At 35.5% G+C, this 16973-nt stretch overlaps 1 protein-coding gene across 3 annotated transcripts in view; it reads left to right on the top strand.

Moving 5' to 3' along the window:
• The window catches only part of ARFGEF1 (ADP ribosylation factor guanine nucleotide exchange factor 1), a 147872-nt gene that overhangs the window by 106081 nt on the left and 24818 nt on the right, over nucleotides 1-16973 (top strand). For all 3 annotated transcript variants that reach the window (XM_011291364.4, XM_019822739.3, XM_045050228.1), the window contains 9 exons: nucleotides 362-520; nucleotides 762-912; nucleotides 5962-6052; nucleotides 11461-11501; nucleotides 11593-11762; nucleotides 12123-12274; nucleotides 12414-12586; nucleotides 13352-13512; nucleotides 14717-14847. In XM_011291364.4, coding sequence (XP_011289666.2) covers nucleotides 362-520; nucleotides 762-912; nucleotides 5962-6052; nucleotides 11461-11501; nucleotides 11593-11762; nucleotides 12123-12274; nucleotides 12414-12586; nucleotides 13352-13512; nucleotides 14717-14847 — 1229 coding nt within the window. The remainder of the gene's footprint in view (nucleotides 1-361; nucleotides 521-761; nucleotides 913-5961; nucleotides 6053-11460; nucleotides 11502-11592; nucleotides 11763-12122; nucleotides 12275-12413; nucleotides 12587-13351; nucleotides 13513-14716; nucleotides 14848-16973) is intronic.

Raw genomic sequence — 16973 nt, 5'->3', positions numbered from 1 at the left:
TTTTTTTTTTTTTAAACCCATTTCACATTTAATTATGAATGTTATGTCTTAAAAAGCACAGCCTAGCTGTAGAGAAAGAATGGGCAAATTTATAAACCTGGTTTCTGCTAGTCCACACAGTACTTGACACATAAGTACTCAATGAATATTTGTTTTACTGTATGAATTCATTTGTCATCACTAAAATCTCATCTTGATTTGACATCCCATCTCCATCTCTAATTGCCTTTAGATTTTAGAAATTCATCCTTTCTACTTCATTTATCATCTTAAAAAAAACAACACTGTAGTTTGAGGCATGTGATTTGTCAGTTAAAACTTACTAAATAACCATGTGAGTGTACTTTTTTCTTTTTTATAGCTGGAAAGAGATGCATATGTCCAAGCACTAGCAAGATTTACCTTACTTACAGTGAGTTCTGGTATTACTGAAATGAAACAGAAGAACATTGACACAATAAAAACACTTATCACAGTGGCTCATACAGATGGAAATTATTTAGGAAATTCATGGCATGAGGTATAAGCACTTTATTTTCAAGTTTGCAATTTGGTTTATAAAATAATTTAATGTTAAATATTCTGGCAAGCTTAATTGTTTAGGGAACCATTAATTTAGTACATTCAGGATAAGTTTATTTAGCTTTTTATAATGATTTATAATATAGCCTATATTTAAATCCTGGCTGCATATATTTAAGTATTTTTGCAAACATTTTTAACATGGAATTTTAAAAAGTTTTTTTGTTGTTGTAATGAAGATTCTGAAGTGCATCAGTCAGTTGGAGCTTGCACAACTTATAGGAACTGGAGTGAAACCTCGATACATTTCTGGAACAGTACGGGGCAGAGAAGGATCTCTTACTGGAACAAAAGATCAGACTCCTGATGAATTTGTGGGTCTGGGGCTAGGTGAGATAATTTTTTAAACTATTTTTATGAAGTATCAAAAATTATTAACTTGTTCAATATAAGTAACTTTATTATAGCAGTGAAATGTAATTAGAGGGACATGGTGAAATGCCCTTTGGCTAACCTTTTGAGGAAAACCAAGAAAAGCATGTGGAGACCTAAGCCATTTTTGCCTGGTCTAGTTTGCAACATAAGTGACCAGACCCTTAGTCTTAATCTCAGAGTTGGGGGTAGTAAGAGAAAGGTGCAGTTTCCAATGACCTGTTTTTTAAGACTAAACAGGTCACTTAAATGAGTGAAGGCTTGTATAAGATGATAAATACTTGGGGCAACTGAAGAAAGAAAGCATTCATATCATATTTTTTAAAGGCACTATGCAGACCTAACCAAACTCATACTGGTATGGAAACTTTCCCATGGTTCCTTGTGAGCTAGGTGTGGCCAAGAACTTCCAGGTTTAACCCAACAGAACAAAGGAAAATATTAGTGAGAATGGCTACAGAAGAACCAATGACAGTATATATTTTAGTCATAAATGGAAAGAGTTCCACCAGGGAAGAAGCAACATTTAGACTGTCTTTGACTTTGAACACTATATTTTGGGGTGTGAATTCATTTGTATTTTTTCCTTACTGTGTGCAAGTTACTTTAACTCTGTGAGCTTCAGTTTCCACTTCTGGAAACTAATGGCAATATCTATTTACAGAGTTGTTAGGATTAAATAAGATTATGTATAAATGGACTTAGCACAGTGGCTGGTATATTAATGGTTTCTGGATTGTTCTTTATCCATTTTCCCCATCCTACTTCCATCTAAGAAATCTAGAGATCCAACTTAAAGAGAGCAGGAGAGAATACACCTGAGATCTAGGAATATTTACCTTTTAAGGTTTTGTACTGTAGCACGGTATATTTGGATGTTGTCTTTTTGACTTTTAATGAATTCTTGTTGCTCTCAGTAAAAATTCTTAAGAAATCCAAAAGAACTTCAGGTTTGAAAAAATGATCCATAGGGAAAGAAGAAACACCAGGACCATGTTGTGGCTTCAAGTTGGGCTGGGGACATTAGTTCCCAGCGATATTTCAACTGTGGCAGCCAGCAGTGCAGTTCTGCTACCCTAGTTGTATCTTAGATCCTGTGGTTCTGGGAGGTGAAGGTATAGATCTAATAACTTGGTGACCCAGCAGCAGGATTTAGAACTACCTGAGCACCTTCATGTAACCTGGAATCCTGAAATACAGATGAAGGCTGTTTACCAACAAGTGAAATGAATGTGGACCGATTGATTCAATAACTTTTGAATGGCTTTTATTTTTGATTGATTGATTGATTGAAAAAGCCTTTGGAATGTAGGAAGGCTAAAATAATGACAGGTGCAAATTGCCAGGGCTTAATTGTGGCAAGTAACAACAGTAGGTTACATTAAAAATAAAACACCAGTGGAGTATTTTAACTTCTAAAAGTTTTAGTCAAACAAGATAAATAATGATACTTACTGATCATGTTTCCTAGTATACTTAAAAATGAATTAAAATTAGTTTGATCACTGTTGTTCTGCTACTTAAGTTGTACAGATATGAGATGACTTTCCTTTCACTTCAGGAAAAGGGAATTTACATAAAAATAAACATTCATTGGTTCTGGAAATAAAAATTTTGGGCTTCCAAGCCATACTCTTCAAGCAATTAGCCATAGTCTTCCAGCTGTCTTTCATGCTTTATCTGTTTTTCTTCTTGGGCTGCTCCATTCTCCACTCATTCCTGATTGGTTAGCTCTCTCATTTTGGAGTCTGCATCCTAGAGGGATCCATTGTGTTGACTTGGCTTCTGTTGGGCAGAGTCCTCCCTTCAGGCCATCTCATTGGTTATCAACTAGCCCAATGTGGCAGATTTCCACCCCTGTCCATCTGTGCCCTGTCACTAACTCAGGCAAGAAATGTTTTCTCCAGCAGGACGCTGTAGTCAGAATTTAAGCTAGAAGAGGATGTAGTACAGACATTTGAGCAGGTTTTATCTATCGATCGATCAATGTATCTATATTTTTTTAAATAGTATCCTCTTTTATATTCCATGTAACCACATTAACTGGGCTGAGTATATGTTAATCTGATTTTCTAACTGATATGCTATAAGTCTGTGCTTCATCCTTTTTGGAAACATGAAACTTAGTTACTAAGTTACTTAGTTACTAAGAGTACATAGCATATGGGGGCACCATATGCATCCAGTTAGCAACTCTTGATTTCGGCTCAGGTAAACGATCTCATGGTTTCGTGAGTTCAAGCTCCATGTTGGGCTCTCTGCACTCACTGCGGGGAACCTGCTTGGGATTCTCTCCCTCTTTCTCTGCCCCTCGCTGCTCACACTCTCTCTGTCTCTCCCTAGATAGATAGGTAGATAGATAGGTAGATAATTGTGTATATAATAAAGAATACATAGCATATGATTATTAGAATTATAGGCATACTGTTGTTTTAAGGTGTATATCAAAGTTTAAAAATTCACTGGGGGGGGCACCTGGGTGGCTCAGTTGATTAACTGTCCAACTTCAGCTCAGGTCATGATCTCATGGTTCATGAGTTTGAGTCCTGCATGGGGCTCTACACTGACAGCTCAGAGCGTGGAGCCTCCTTTGGATTCTGTATCTCCCTCTCTCTCTCTGCCCCTCCCCCCACTCACACTTTGTCTCTCTCTCTCTCTCTCTCTCAAATAAACATTAAAAAAAATTTTTTTTTAATTCATTGTCTTGGTCTTATAAATCTTAAGTAAATATTCACAACACCTACCTCTTTGTTCTTAGTTAATCTGAATATTTGTGCTTTTGAGCAATTTGGTAAAGCTGAAATTATTAGCCTGTTATGTTACGGTGTCATACAGATCTTTGATTTCACGTGTTTCTGAAATAGGTTCTTTGGATTGCTAAACATTTTATATATTTTTTTACTCCTCTAAATATGTTTATTATTAATGATTATAGTTTACTATGTAATAATAAAAGCTCTTAAATATAAAAATAAAAGCTTTCCAGAAAGGACATGAAAGCTATGTGGTGATTGGCATTATTTTTTCCCATAGATTTTTCTTTGTTGAATTCCTATAACGTGATCGCGTGCTTCAAGTGTTGCTTGACACTGTTTCCCTAATCACCCCAATTCTCTGTCACTTATTTCAGGCTTTCATCCTTGTTCATTTGTATTATAGAAATAGACTTAGTCTTTCTAGCTCCATTATCTTTTCCTGTTTCACTGTGTTCTACAGATACTACCAGAATTATTTTTTTAGAAAATAGATTTGATCATGTGAGTCTTGTGAAAGGTCTGTTCCTTATTTTCAATGGCAGTACATTAAACATGGCAGTCAAATGTTCTTCACATTCTAATTTTAGTTTATCTTTCTCTCCCTCTTTCTTGTCCCCTGCCAGATCCTCAACTTACGCAAGTGTGTTAAAACATGGTATTTACTTGCATCCTTCCAGAGTATATGCTGCTCCTTGTACCTAAATTACTTTTCCTTCTGCCTCCTTTCCTATGTGATCATCTTTCTAGGTGCAACTTGATTTAATAGATCATCATATGTGAAGCCTTATCTATGAGCTAACATCCCTGTTCTCCCTTCTTCTATTAAAATTAGTTCTATTTAGTAAAATTTGTATTATATGTCATTAGTTTATCTCAGCCATGAAGTAATTACTACATTTTACTAAAGTTGGTTATAAGTCTGTCTTTCCTGGTAAATTATAAAATAAATTCTGTGAGGACAAGGATCACGTCTTTTTCATTGTTCATTTCCTGAAAGAAAATTTGAGTTTGGCGGCTTTAAATAATATCATCTATTATGGTTGTATTCATAAAGGCATTTAAGTGTGTGGTCATTTGAGTCAACAAATATTTAACATCTGCTTTGGACTTAATATTGAGGAAGGTAGAGAAATAACCAAAAAAAAAAAAAAAATGTGTAACTTGGTTTCTTGCCTTAGGTAACTTCCTATTGTGCTGAGAAGGCAACATTAATACATGTATAGTAATTTATGTGAAACTTAATGGAAAAAATTCCTGATTTGACTATTATTTATTTAAGTAAATGCTTAGTTCAGAGGAACAATGGGATGGAATCCTTCCTGAAAACTCAAATTGGGTTTTAGTAGATAAGTTTTAGGTAGTCAAGGGATGGCCTGAACAGAGACATATAATGGCTAGAATGTTGAAGGGCAGTGCCTTAAATGTTAGGCTTAAAAAATTTATGCTTTGTCCTGCAAGTAATAGTAAGCAAAATGAATGTAATGATTTAGAAAAGTTAACCTGACAGGAGACTGAGAGAGAGGTTGAAGAGGGGAAAAATTAGCAGCAGGGAAAGCAGTCAGTAAACGGTGTCTATAATCTGGGCCTGAAATTATAAGGGCCTAAACTGAGTAGGAATGAAAATGAAGAAATGATACCAAAAACAGGTCAAAAGAAAGATTTAGTAACTGGTGGAGGAAGGGAAAGGTATCCAAGGTGATGGAGAGGTTAAGAGTTTGGAAGTTGGGGAAATTGTTCTGCTGTCCAACATGTGGGACCAGTTTTTGAGGGAAAGAAAAATAATTCTTTTGAATAAGGGGATGTTAGAAAATACAGGTATAATTTCCAGTAAGCATCTGTAAATAGAGGACTGGAGATTAAATGACAGGGAGATCCAATCATATGGCATTGGGAATCAACCTAAGAAGATAACATTGGGAGTGCAGTTAGTGTTATTTCTTCAACATTAAGGGAAATTGTGCCTAGTGTGATTAATTTTGTGATCTAAATTCTCAGTGCCCTTAATTTGTTGATCTTTGCAAGCACAATTTGTCTTTATAACCATCCATGTCTGTATGCCACTTAGTATAGCTAATTAAGCACATTTGGCTTTGATATAGGTCCCTGAGGCCAAATAGGTCACTATTCACCAAAAGCTTTATTTCTCTCATTAGGAAAATAACTGATTTCAGAAATATGTTTTAGAACCGTAGGTGTATTCTTCCACTGAATTATTTTCAAGCTGAAATGACTCTCTTTTTATGTGTGGTAGTTGGAGGAAATGTGGACTGGAAGCAGATAGCAAGTATTCAGGAATCCATTGGAGAAACCAGTTCTCAAAGTGTCGTTGTTGCTGTAGATAGGTAAGGTATTTATTTTATTCCCTTTTTGAATGAATACAATTATTATTCTGTAGCATTTAGATATATTTTGCTCAGTAGTAGTAAAAAAAAAAAAAAAAAAAACAACACTATTGCCAGAATAACTTTGCTGAAGCAATTAAGACTGTATTGTGATATATTGCAATTTACATGATGAAATACCTATAATTTTTCTCTATAGATCATGGAATATAGGAAGGAGATAAACAATATGAAAATTGAACTTAAAATAGATATTAGTGGGCATTAGGGAAATGGTAATCTTGATGAAAAAGAACACATTTTATGTCTTTTATAGAAAACTAATTGCTCTTACTATCCCTGTGTGAAAATGGAATGTAAAGTGTCTTCAAGTCCTATTTGATATGACTGCATTATGAATAAATGAAGGATTTGGTGGCAATTCTCATTGCAGACTTCTTTGGAAAGGACTTTGGAATTTGTATATTGTATACACTATCAAGTATTCCTCGTATTTATTGTTTTGTAACAGTAAACCCATACTAAGTGTTCTTTTGAAGGTTAGGTTTTTCTAGGTGAGTGCCCAAATATTTGAAACTTAACATTTTACATCACTGATACTTAAATTTTTTTTATTGCTTCTGATGAAACTTTAAAAAATATAACATGTATTTTTTTTTCTCGGTGCTTGGAAACTTACACTAATCCATTATTTTACTTCAGATAAAACATTTTGCTCTAAGTACAGACTGAACTAGGGTGTTCAGTGGCTACTGACCGTGGAAAACATTCCAAATATTCCTCGCAACTTTTTCCTTGAAAAAGAACTCTGTAATGTCTGTTTGCTGACCTTTTTTTTTTAGGGGAAGGAGGTCGTTTACCTTTACCTTGTGAAGGCTGAAGAAAGATTGTGTATCATCTGACATGTACTGTGTAACTTGAAGGCGTAACAACGTGCTTGGCACTTTGCAAAGTGCTTTACATGTATTATTTCATTTAATCCTTCCAGTAACCTCATGAGATGAGTAGTAGTAGTAGTGTCGTTAATTTGCAAATGAGGAAATGGAGACAGAGGGGGATCAAATAACTTGCTCATCCCCACAGTTAATCTTGTCTTGATTATTATTGTGATAGCCGTTTCATCCACAGAGAATTTGAGGAGTGGTGCCAGGACATACGTTCAGGCAGCATATCTCTTGAGTGTACACTCTTACCCTCTCCACCTCTCTGCCTGCATGTACAACTGTAGAACAGTGTAATGTCTCCCCTTCTGCCATCACGGTAGCTTTTTTCCAAATTATTTTCTGGACTTGCAAAAAATCCTCTTCACTATCATTATGAGAATCTCTTCAGGCAAGAGTCAACATTTTACCTATTTGTTTCCATAGTATATTTTATATGACCACACCAAGTTCTAATTTACCTATACATCCACTGTTTGTTGCAGGGAGACATGTCTCTCATTTGAACAAATGATATGCCTCTCCATTTTAAGAATTTAAGTATATTTTAGAGGATTCTTAACACAAATTCTTTTTATTAGTACTTTGTTGTCTCAAATTCATCATCGCCAGATAACTTCTATGACCATAAATCCAATGTCCAATTTTATACAAAACCTCAATATTGAAATTTTAGCTCATAGAGAAAGCATTAAAAGTGACGTCTTTGATTTTATTATAAGATTATATTCTTTTTTTTTAAATTTTTTTTTCAACGTTTATTTATTTTTGGGACAGAGAGAGACAGAGCATGAACGGGGGAGGGGCAGAGAGAGAGGGAGACACAGAATCGGAAACAGGCTCCAGGCTCCGAGCCATCAGCCCGGAGCCTGACGCGGGGCTCGAACTCACGGACCGCGAGATCGTGACCTGGCTGAAGTCAGACATTTAACTGACTGCGCCACCCAGGTGCCCCATAAGATTATATTCTTATTTGGTGCCTTTCACTTTCTCATTAAATTTCTTCTGTTTCTGAATATATGAGTTTATTTTCACATGTAATATCCTGACTCTAATTCATAAGCCAAGTCATTTAGATAACCTAGAGAGTCAAGACAGTGATGCAAATATTGTCAGGCATCACCCTGGAAAGTTCTGTACTTGTCCTGCAAAAAGTAATTTTCTTGTCCTTAGGCCTGTTGTTATGAATAATCTGTTATGACAAGTAAAGAAGTAAACATGAATAATCAAAGTAGCTCTTTTTTGCTTAATTATGTATAGCTTCTGTTTCTTAACAGAAAACGTATATGATTCTATTAAAAGCTGTAAGATGGGTATCTGAATTCCACAAAGCTTCAGAATAACATTCCTTCCAAGGTCTCTAATTTTTTCATGTGGAAGAGACAAAGGACACCCTTTGGAGGACCCACATGCCCTGAGGCATGCGTGTTCCCCTAATGTAAAAGGAACCAGGGGCGTATAGGCAAATACTCTTGCTATGGTAAGCAAGAAGCGGGATCAAAGCTGCAGAGTCTGTCACACTAAAACACTGACTTCCAAACTACCTCTTGGAATGCATTTTTGCCTTTTGGAGCGTCACAATGGAGACTGATTAATTTATTACTTAAAATGAAAGTTGTCCCATTCAACCTCAGACATCTCCATTAAAAATCTGTGATTTGTGTTTGTTAGCTCTTTGTAACTTGGGCTTTGAATATGATGGAACAAATAATAATATATGTAAAATTGTTTCATTCTATTAAAATTTCTCCTACATAAAAAATAAAAAGTGAAAGTTTTAAGATGATAAAATTTTCTCCACTTTTGTTTTAGGAATCCCAAACCATTAGAATTTAGGAGAATATGGGCTGTTTAATCTATAGTACCTGATCCTTAGGATTTGCTAGGGTAGAATTTGTTAGACATTGCTAAACTAGACCAGGTTAGTGAGTATTACTAACCTGTGCAGGAATAGGTTTTGTCTAGGAATGATTTACTGCTAAAAGTGAAAAAACGGTACCATAGTTTTTGTTTTTATTAACTTTAAGCACACCAAATCCAGCTTTATACTGGCCCATCTCACACTTTGGAACATTCTGTCACCTATCAGAAAATACATGTAGCTCATCCCCAACTGTATTTGCTCACAAGCATCTTCCAGTTAGGTCTAAGAAATAAGTGTTACCTCTGATATTTTCACTGTGAAAACTTTTTACATAATACAGTAATTTAGTCTGCCTCTTTAGTGCATACAGTTTAACATGTATGTGATTCAGAATCTGCAGGTTTTGTCCCCCCTCCCCTTTTTTTTTGTGTTGCCACAGTGCTTTCATTTTGTGGATGAAGCAGTAATCTATTCTATTTTCCTGCTAGTACTTTTCAGAGCATGTCTTTTAATATTAACACACAAGGTTCTCATGCGTCTGTCCTTTGCTTTTCATACAGGGAATGTAGAGTCCATTTCCTAGACTGATTTTGTGAAACATAGCTCTGTTCTCCTGCCTTAGTTTATGAAGGCTTAACTTTAAATGCCTCCACAGACTTCTGTGCTCTACCGTATGGCTTATCTGTAGTGGAGCATTACTAGACATAGAGTGACCCCTCAGAGGCTACCAAAGTGAGTAGGAATTTGAATGCCCTTTTTCAGGATGCATGCTCCCCCTAACTTCTCCTGTCACCCTGAGTCTATAGAACCTGTCGGATTGCTACTGGTATTTCCCTGTTCTTGTTCACCATTATTTCAGGGCCTTCAGAGAATTTGTTGCTTCTTTCCCCTGTAGTTGCATGTAATCTCCCTCTCTGCTTCTGTTCTTTATCCCTTTTACTCTTTGCCATATGCTTCCTTCTCAGTTAAAGAAATTTTTTTCTTTTCTTCCTTTTCCTGTTGTTTCTCCTATATACTATCTAATTTTTATATGTCTCTGTTTGTGGTATTTTTTTTAATAGCCATTGCCTATGAGAATACAGTAGTTTGAGAAATCAGCTAATGACATTTATAATGTGCACTCTAGCAGTTTTCATTTTTGTTCATGTGAGAACTTTGTAGGCTTTGTATATTTTTAGTTTCTGAATTCAGTCTATCCACTGGATTAAATGGGGACTTACTATTCTATTTTTTCCCCCAGATTGTGTTCTCAGCCAGATCTTTGAAGTATTGTTTTGTTCTGACAAGAGCAGTAGAGGAAGTTTTAAAATATCCCTTCAGCAGATCAGTTTCTGAGTTACCATCTTGTCAGTTTTTAGGCTGTTTTTCCTGTCGTGTTTTTGTTACTCATTGCCAGAACACGTGGAAAGACATTCAAGGGCACTAAGGTTAAAAAACCATTATATATTCAGAACATGGATATAGTGGACATAATAGGAAAAAAACAATTTTTAAATGTTCATGTTTTTCTCAGGTTAAGTGTGAGGTAATACAGCAAAGTAGTTAAGAGAGTGGATTCTGGAGCGTGCCCGTCTCGGTTTGAATCTTGGCTGTAGCACTTACAAGTTCTGTGACGTTGAGGAAGTTATTAAAATACCTTTATGTGTCAGTTTCTATGTTGATAAAATTGAAAGTCTACAAATACCCACTTCACAGAGTATTTGTGATTATTAAATGAGTAGATACATATAAAACACTTAGAATAGTACCCACCTTGTAATTGTTGGTAGCCATTACTGTCACTATGATTACTTTTATTTCTAAGTTTAATATTTGACCTGCTCCCGCCTTTAAGGTTTCCATTTTGTCATGCAAAGCCTATGGTACACAATTTAAATTGAATATCAGTTCATCCTGGAAGTCACATCGAACCCTCGGTTACAAACCCAGAGGATGGGTAAAAATGCAGACTTTTAAAAGAGGGCTAATATAGTAGATTTATGCTGAAATCTTCTATGAAACTTTGAAACAAAAATTGCTGAGTGAAGAAAGCTGGGCAAAGCTGGACAGCATATCTTAACTCTAAATATTTGAATTTTCTAAGAAAAGTTATTTAGCCACTTCTTGGTTGAACGATTGGAGACTATTTTACAAGTTACTCTTAAATTGCTTGTAATTTAACATAAATGAGTTTTCTAACCAAACATATGATACTTGTAAAAAAGTCGAAATTTCCATTTTAAGAATGTGTTTAATGCTAGTAGATAATCAGGAAAAATGAAAAACCTTCTGTTTTGTAGTGTGCCAATGTTTAATTCGTTTTACAAATTAATATTTTTTTATTCTTAGAGTTTCATGAGATACCCATCTAGTGTTTGTAAATTTACTAGTAAAATTACAACGATATATTCTTACTCATATTACTGAATACGAAGGAGGGACGGAAGAACATCCAAACTATACTTGTTATTAAACTATATGATAAAATACTCATTTGACTACCTGATGTTTTTGTTCCCTTAAAACAGATTTAAAGTAGCTAATACCTCAGGCTACTTACTTCTGAATTGATGTAGCAGAAGTCGGACTTTATAAATTTTTGAATTATGGTTTTCTTTCTTTAGAATATTTACAGGGTCAACAAGGCTAGATGGAAATGCTATTGGTAAGTATATACATTTATTTCACTTACAAATTGGTTTTTTGGCTAAAAAAATCTTGAAAGCTGAAAAAATGTATATCTGTTTATATTATAGTGGATTTTGTCCGTTGGCTCTGTGCTGTGTCTATGGATGAATTACTTTCCACTACACACCCAAGAATGTTTAGTCTACAGAAAATAGTAGAAATATCATATTACAACATGGGAAGAATAAGACTGCAGTGGTCTCGAATTTGGGAAGTTATTGGTGATCATTTTAATAAGGTATTTGAATAATTAGAAGATACGCTTACATTTGTAATATTTTTCGTGTTTTGAAATTCCTTATAATGTAATTGAGGCTTTTTCCTATTCTAGCTTTTCTAAATTACATTTTTCTAATTGAAAATAGAAAACCGTTTGAATCCTGTTTTTCTTTTTAGAAGTGATTACCTTAAGTTTTAAGAATTTAGTTAAAGTGTATTTTTCTTGTTGAGAAATATTATCAGTACACCTAGTGTCTTTGTGGAGAATCTTAGGATTTACCTGTCTATGCTATGAGTTCTATACTTTTTCTAAAAGAAAAATGAAGAGATGGATTTTCACTGCTGACAATAGCACCCTATATTTCTGTTGCCATTACAGGTTGGCTGTAATCCTAATGAAGATGTAGCTATTTTTGCAGTAGACTCCTTGAGGCAATTGTCAATGAAGTTCTTAGAGAAAGGGGAGCTTGCTAATTTCAGATTCCAGAAGGATTTCTTAAGACCTTTTGAACATATAATGAAACGAAACAGGTATTACATTTGTTGAATTGCTTAATATCATAAAAATACTTTATTATTTTCCACAGAAGGGGGAGAAACAGAAGAAAGGAAAAAAAAACTGATGGGTTTTATCTGTGTGTATATCCACGCAATTATATTAATATTTTAGGTCCCCAACAATTCGAGATATGGTTGTACGTTGTATAGCACAGATGGTTAATTCTCAAGCTGCTAACATTCGGTCCGGATGGAAGAACATTTTCTCTGTGTTTCATCTAGCTGCATCTGATCAAGATGAAAGCATAGTGGAACTTGCATTCCAAACAACAGGGCACATTGTCAGTGAGTATTCTTCTGGCTGTGTTCAAGTTAAAAACAAAACAAAACAAAAAAATGTGTTCCAGAGATAATACAAGTGTAAGATTATGGACCTGTTATGGCTTTAAGTTTACTAAGTTTTGCCTGTAGAAACAGAGTAAATAATGACTGTAATACTGTTATTACATTATTATAGTTAACATTTATTGAACGTTTACTGTATGGCAAACACAATACGTACTCTGAGTGTGTTTCCTTCAGTCTTCACAACAGCTCTGTGAGATAAGTATTTTCATTATCCCCTTTTTAATAGATCAGGAAACTCGGGCCCGGTGAGGTTAGGGTGAATGATGGAGTTGGGATTCAAAGCCAGGAAAGGTTTTTGACCACTATGTTACACAGCCTCCTTTGACTGTAAAGGAGAATGAAATACTTAGGATGTAAATTAAGCCTGATTGAAAGATAATGATGACCATTATCATTTTTTATAGATTAAGAAACTGAAATACAGATGGGTTAAATGTAATTCAAGATCTGCTGATTCAGTACCTACTGTGTACTGTCACTGCATTAGGTGCTGGGTTTATAGTGTAAACAGAACACAGACCTGTGTCCCTGTCCCTCAAAGCAGTCAAGTAAGCGGTGATGACAGACGTGACGCCATGTCTGTTAGACATCGAAACCCTTAACCGTTAAGTATGCTCTTACATCTAGGGGTTGATGTTTTTTGTTGCAGGTAAGAATAATTGAAAAATTATAATTATCTTGATATATTTTCCACCCTTTTAGCTCTTGTGTTTGAAAAACACTTTCCAGCGACCATTGATTCTTTCCAGGATGCAGTGAAGTGTTTGTCTGAATTTGCGTGCAATGCAGCTTTCCCAGACACAAGTATGGAAGCAATTCGACTTATTCGCCATTGTGCAAAATATGTGTCTGATAGACCTCAGGTATAGCGTCATTTGGTAAACAAAATTATGCTGAGTATTTATTTCCAGTCTGAGATAGAAGTTTATTTGGGAATCCAGGGTATATGAAGCATTTATTTTTCAGTAAACCCCAAAATTATCTAAGCTTGATTCTGACTGCAGTGTTTAGAAATGATAGCTATTATTATTTTTTTTTCCAAATATTAATACCTCTGGATAGTGAACTTATAATTGATGTTTTCTTTTTTATTTATTTTTTTTTTCCAACGTTTATTTTTATTTTTGGGACAGAGAGAGACAGAGCATGAACGGGGGAGGGGCAGAGAGAGAGGGAGACACAGAATCGGAAACAGGCTCCAGGCTCTGAGCCATCAGCCCAGAGCCCGACGCGGGGCTCGAACTCCCGGACCGCGAGATCGTGACCTGGCTGAAGTCGGACGCTTAACCGACTGCGCCACCCAGGCGCCCCGTGATAGCTATTATTTATTAAAGGTGTCAGGTGTTTTTCTGAGTATTTCACATGTATTAACTTGTTTAGTCTTCTATACTTTATGGGATAGGTAGTGTTTATAGCCCCATACAGATAAGGCATCTGAGGCCAGAGAAGTTAAAAAAATGTCTCCATGGTTGCAGGGCTAGTAAAGGAGACCTAGGGTTTGAACCAAGCCTATGTTTTTAGCCATTTCTGTATACTGTTCCCTACATGTTGTGCTGTGCAGTACTGAGGTTGACTGTCTGGGTGATTGTAGGCTTAAACAGTGAAGTAAAAGGTCAAAATGGCTGCCAGCCTTATCTTGCGTATCTGAATCTGTCTCTGTAACTGTCATCAAGAAAAGTGGTGCATTACAGAAAGATTTGACTGCACACCAACTTGGACCTATGGGGTGCTTAGTACTTTTTACGTACATCAACTCATTTGACCTTCACACTTCCCAGGGGTGGTTAGTGTGGCTGCATGGTGTCATAACCATGAAATGATAAAAATGGAAACCTGATTTAACCTGGTGTAAAAAGCAGAAAAGCTGGTGTCAGAGTTGAAGCTGAAACCAACTTTTGGATTCTAGTCCAGTGCTCTTTTTAAGCAGTTGTAATCTCCATCTTTTTATAAATTGTTATTTATCAAAGTGCTGACTTTGAATTTGTAAAACATGTAAAAAATTTGTTTGGTGAAATATTGTACAGGTGTTATATTTTGCCTTAAGTATATCTACCTTTCTTCTTGAAGGCTTTCAAGGAATACACAAGCGATGATATGAATGTGGCGCCTGAAGACAGGGTGTGGGTGAGAGGATGGTTCCCAATTCTCTTTGAGTTATCCTGTATCATCAACAGATGCAAATTAGATGTAAGAACCAGGTAACAATCAGTGTTTGTAACTACAATTTTGAAAGGCTCATTTTGACTTAAATTAACTTTTCTCATGTGAACACAAGTTCGATAGTTAAAGGCCCTAAGTCCGTCGTAAGTCAGGTGTTTTATCAATATAGCAATTATTAGACAGATTTTAAAATATGTTAAATGGAGCAACAGTAAAAATGGAAATACATTACTTTTCCTTAACATTTTCTTATAGCATCCTACTTTGAGTTTTAGCTTCTGTGTTCATTTGTTCACACATTCTATCTTTTCATATGTTTGTTTCCAATTAGAAATTGAAGTTAGTGGCAAAATTTATTTTATTTCCTGATGAATGCTAGAAGAATCTCCAAATGCACACGCTTGGTGGATTTTAGATAAAGAACCATTTCTCTTTGAAGACTGGTCAGTAACAGTTTTGAATAATGTAGGTCTATTAAAAAGAAGTGAGATCTTTCAAAAATATATTCTCATTAAAAGATCTATATGAATGTATAGTCCATTTGCAAAGAAACGATTATGGATGTAATGTAACTGGATAAGCATTCAGTATGTACTTCTCATGTTACAGCTCCTGTCAATCCCATAGTAAAATTTTTATCATAACTACCTTTTTGACTGCCAAATTGAAATTGCCAGTTTGTATATCCTGTTATCTGTCAACAAGTGCTTGAGGCATCATGAGTTCAATTTTGTGTTTAAATAAATTCCTTCTTTTATGTATCCCATCTTCTTTTTAGGGAGAATCATTAGTCATTTCGGCAATTAACTTCATTGGATTTTTAAACTATACCGGTAGTACATACAAACTTATAACATATCAATGATAGATAGAACTATAATGAAGGAATGAATTTCTCCTTCCTCACTTTATGCCACAACCAGCCTCATCCCCATCCAAGGTTAAGTGTGATACATATCCTAAGAAACTTCATTTTTATTTGTTATAAAACGAGATTTTTATAAAATTAGGTTAAGTAATCCAAAATAAGACTCAAACCTTGGGAATTTGTCAGAGAATTTAGTAATCATAAGAACTTATACAGCATTTTATTTTGCACTTAGACATTGAAGATTATTTGGCAGTGGACCTGTTAGGAGCTTGATAAACTTCAAGATAACCCCTGATTCATATTAATCTAAATTATTAAGATTTACAATTTTCTGTTGTCCAGCCACCTCAGTGGAGCAACCAACATATCATGATGGACAAGTCTTATATACTCAGTACCCCCTCACTGCCCTTGTTTGTTTGTAGAAATTTATTTGACAAAGGACCTACCTGCTTTCTTAGCTTTTGAGCCTGTCCTTGTCTGGGATCATCCTGCTTTCCTTCTTGCCATATCCCATGTTCAGATAATGGATGAGTTTTAGTTGTTAAAGAGAAGAGAAAATATATATTCTAGCTAGTAAAGGAGAGGAAAAATATGAGTAAACTTTGTTCAGTAATGGCTTTTTCTTATTTCATTCCAGGATTTGTAAGGGCTGATACGTAGACTACATTTAAAAATGTAGTACCATGGAGGAACGTGGGTGGCTCAGTCAGTTAAAGGCCCAACTCTTGATTTTGGCTCAGGTCATGATCTCATGGTTGTGTGAAATCAAACACCACGTCAGCTCCACACTGAGCGTGGAGCCTGCTAAAGATTCTTTGTCTCTCCCTCTGCCCCTCTTCCCCACTCATGCACACTCTCTCTCTCACTAAAATGTAATGCCATGATTTGTGTAACAGATTAATTACACAGTACTTTCACGTATGTTTTTATTTGATTGCCTCAACATTCTATGGATTTAGGATTGGTTTATTAACCTAGGGTCTCAAACACTATTTTTCCCTATATCAGCAACTTAAGTATTGCTTTCAAAAAGACTTCTTGAACAGTGAAAATCCTTGGAAGCCTCTGTGGATTTGTGTTTGCTTTCGGGGCCTGGAAGAAACAGGATTCCTCTTACCCTAGCTGTGGGAGTTGGCATCCAGTTACTTAGAGTGGGAAGAAATGGATTTCAAGCTCAGGAGATGGAGGAAAAAGGAGCCTTGTTCTGTTGTAGGGAAACAAGGAGTTTTGATAGGCTTCTCCCACAGAAGAGAGGGTGTTTCTTCTGTAGGAATTTGTTTACTACGGTTT

This window comes from Felis catus, chromosome F2, assembly GCF_018350175.1.
Source record: "Felis catus isolate Fca126 chromosome F2, F.catus_Fca126_mat1.0, whole genome shotgun sequence".
Taxonomy (NCBI): Eukaryota; Metazoa; Chordata; class Mammalia; order Carnivora; family Felidae; genus Felis; species Felis catus.
Note: the sequence above shows the minus strand (reverse complement) of the source record. Positions and strands in the feature narration are given on the sequence as shown.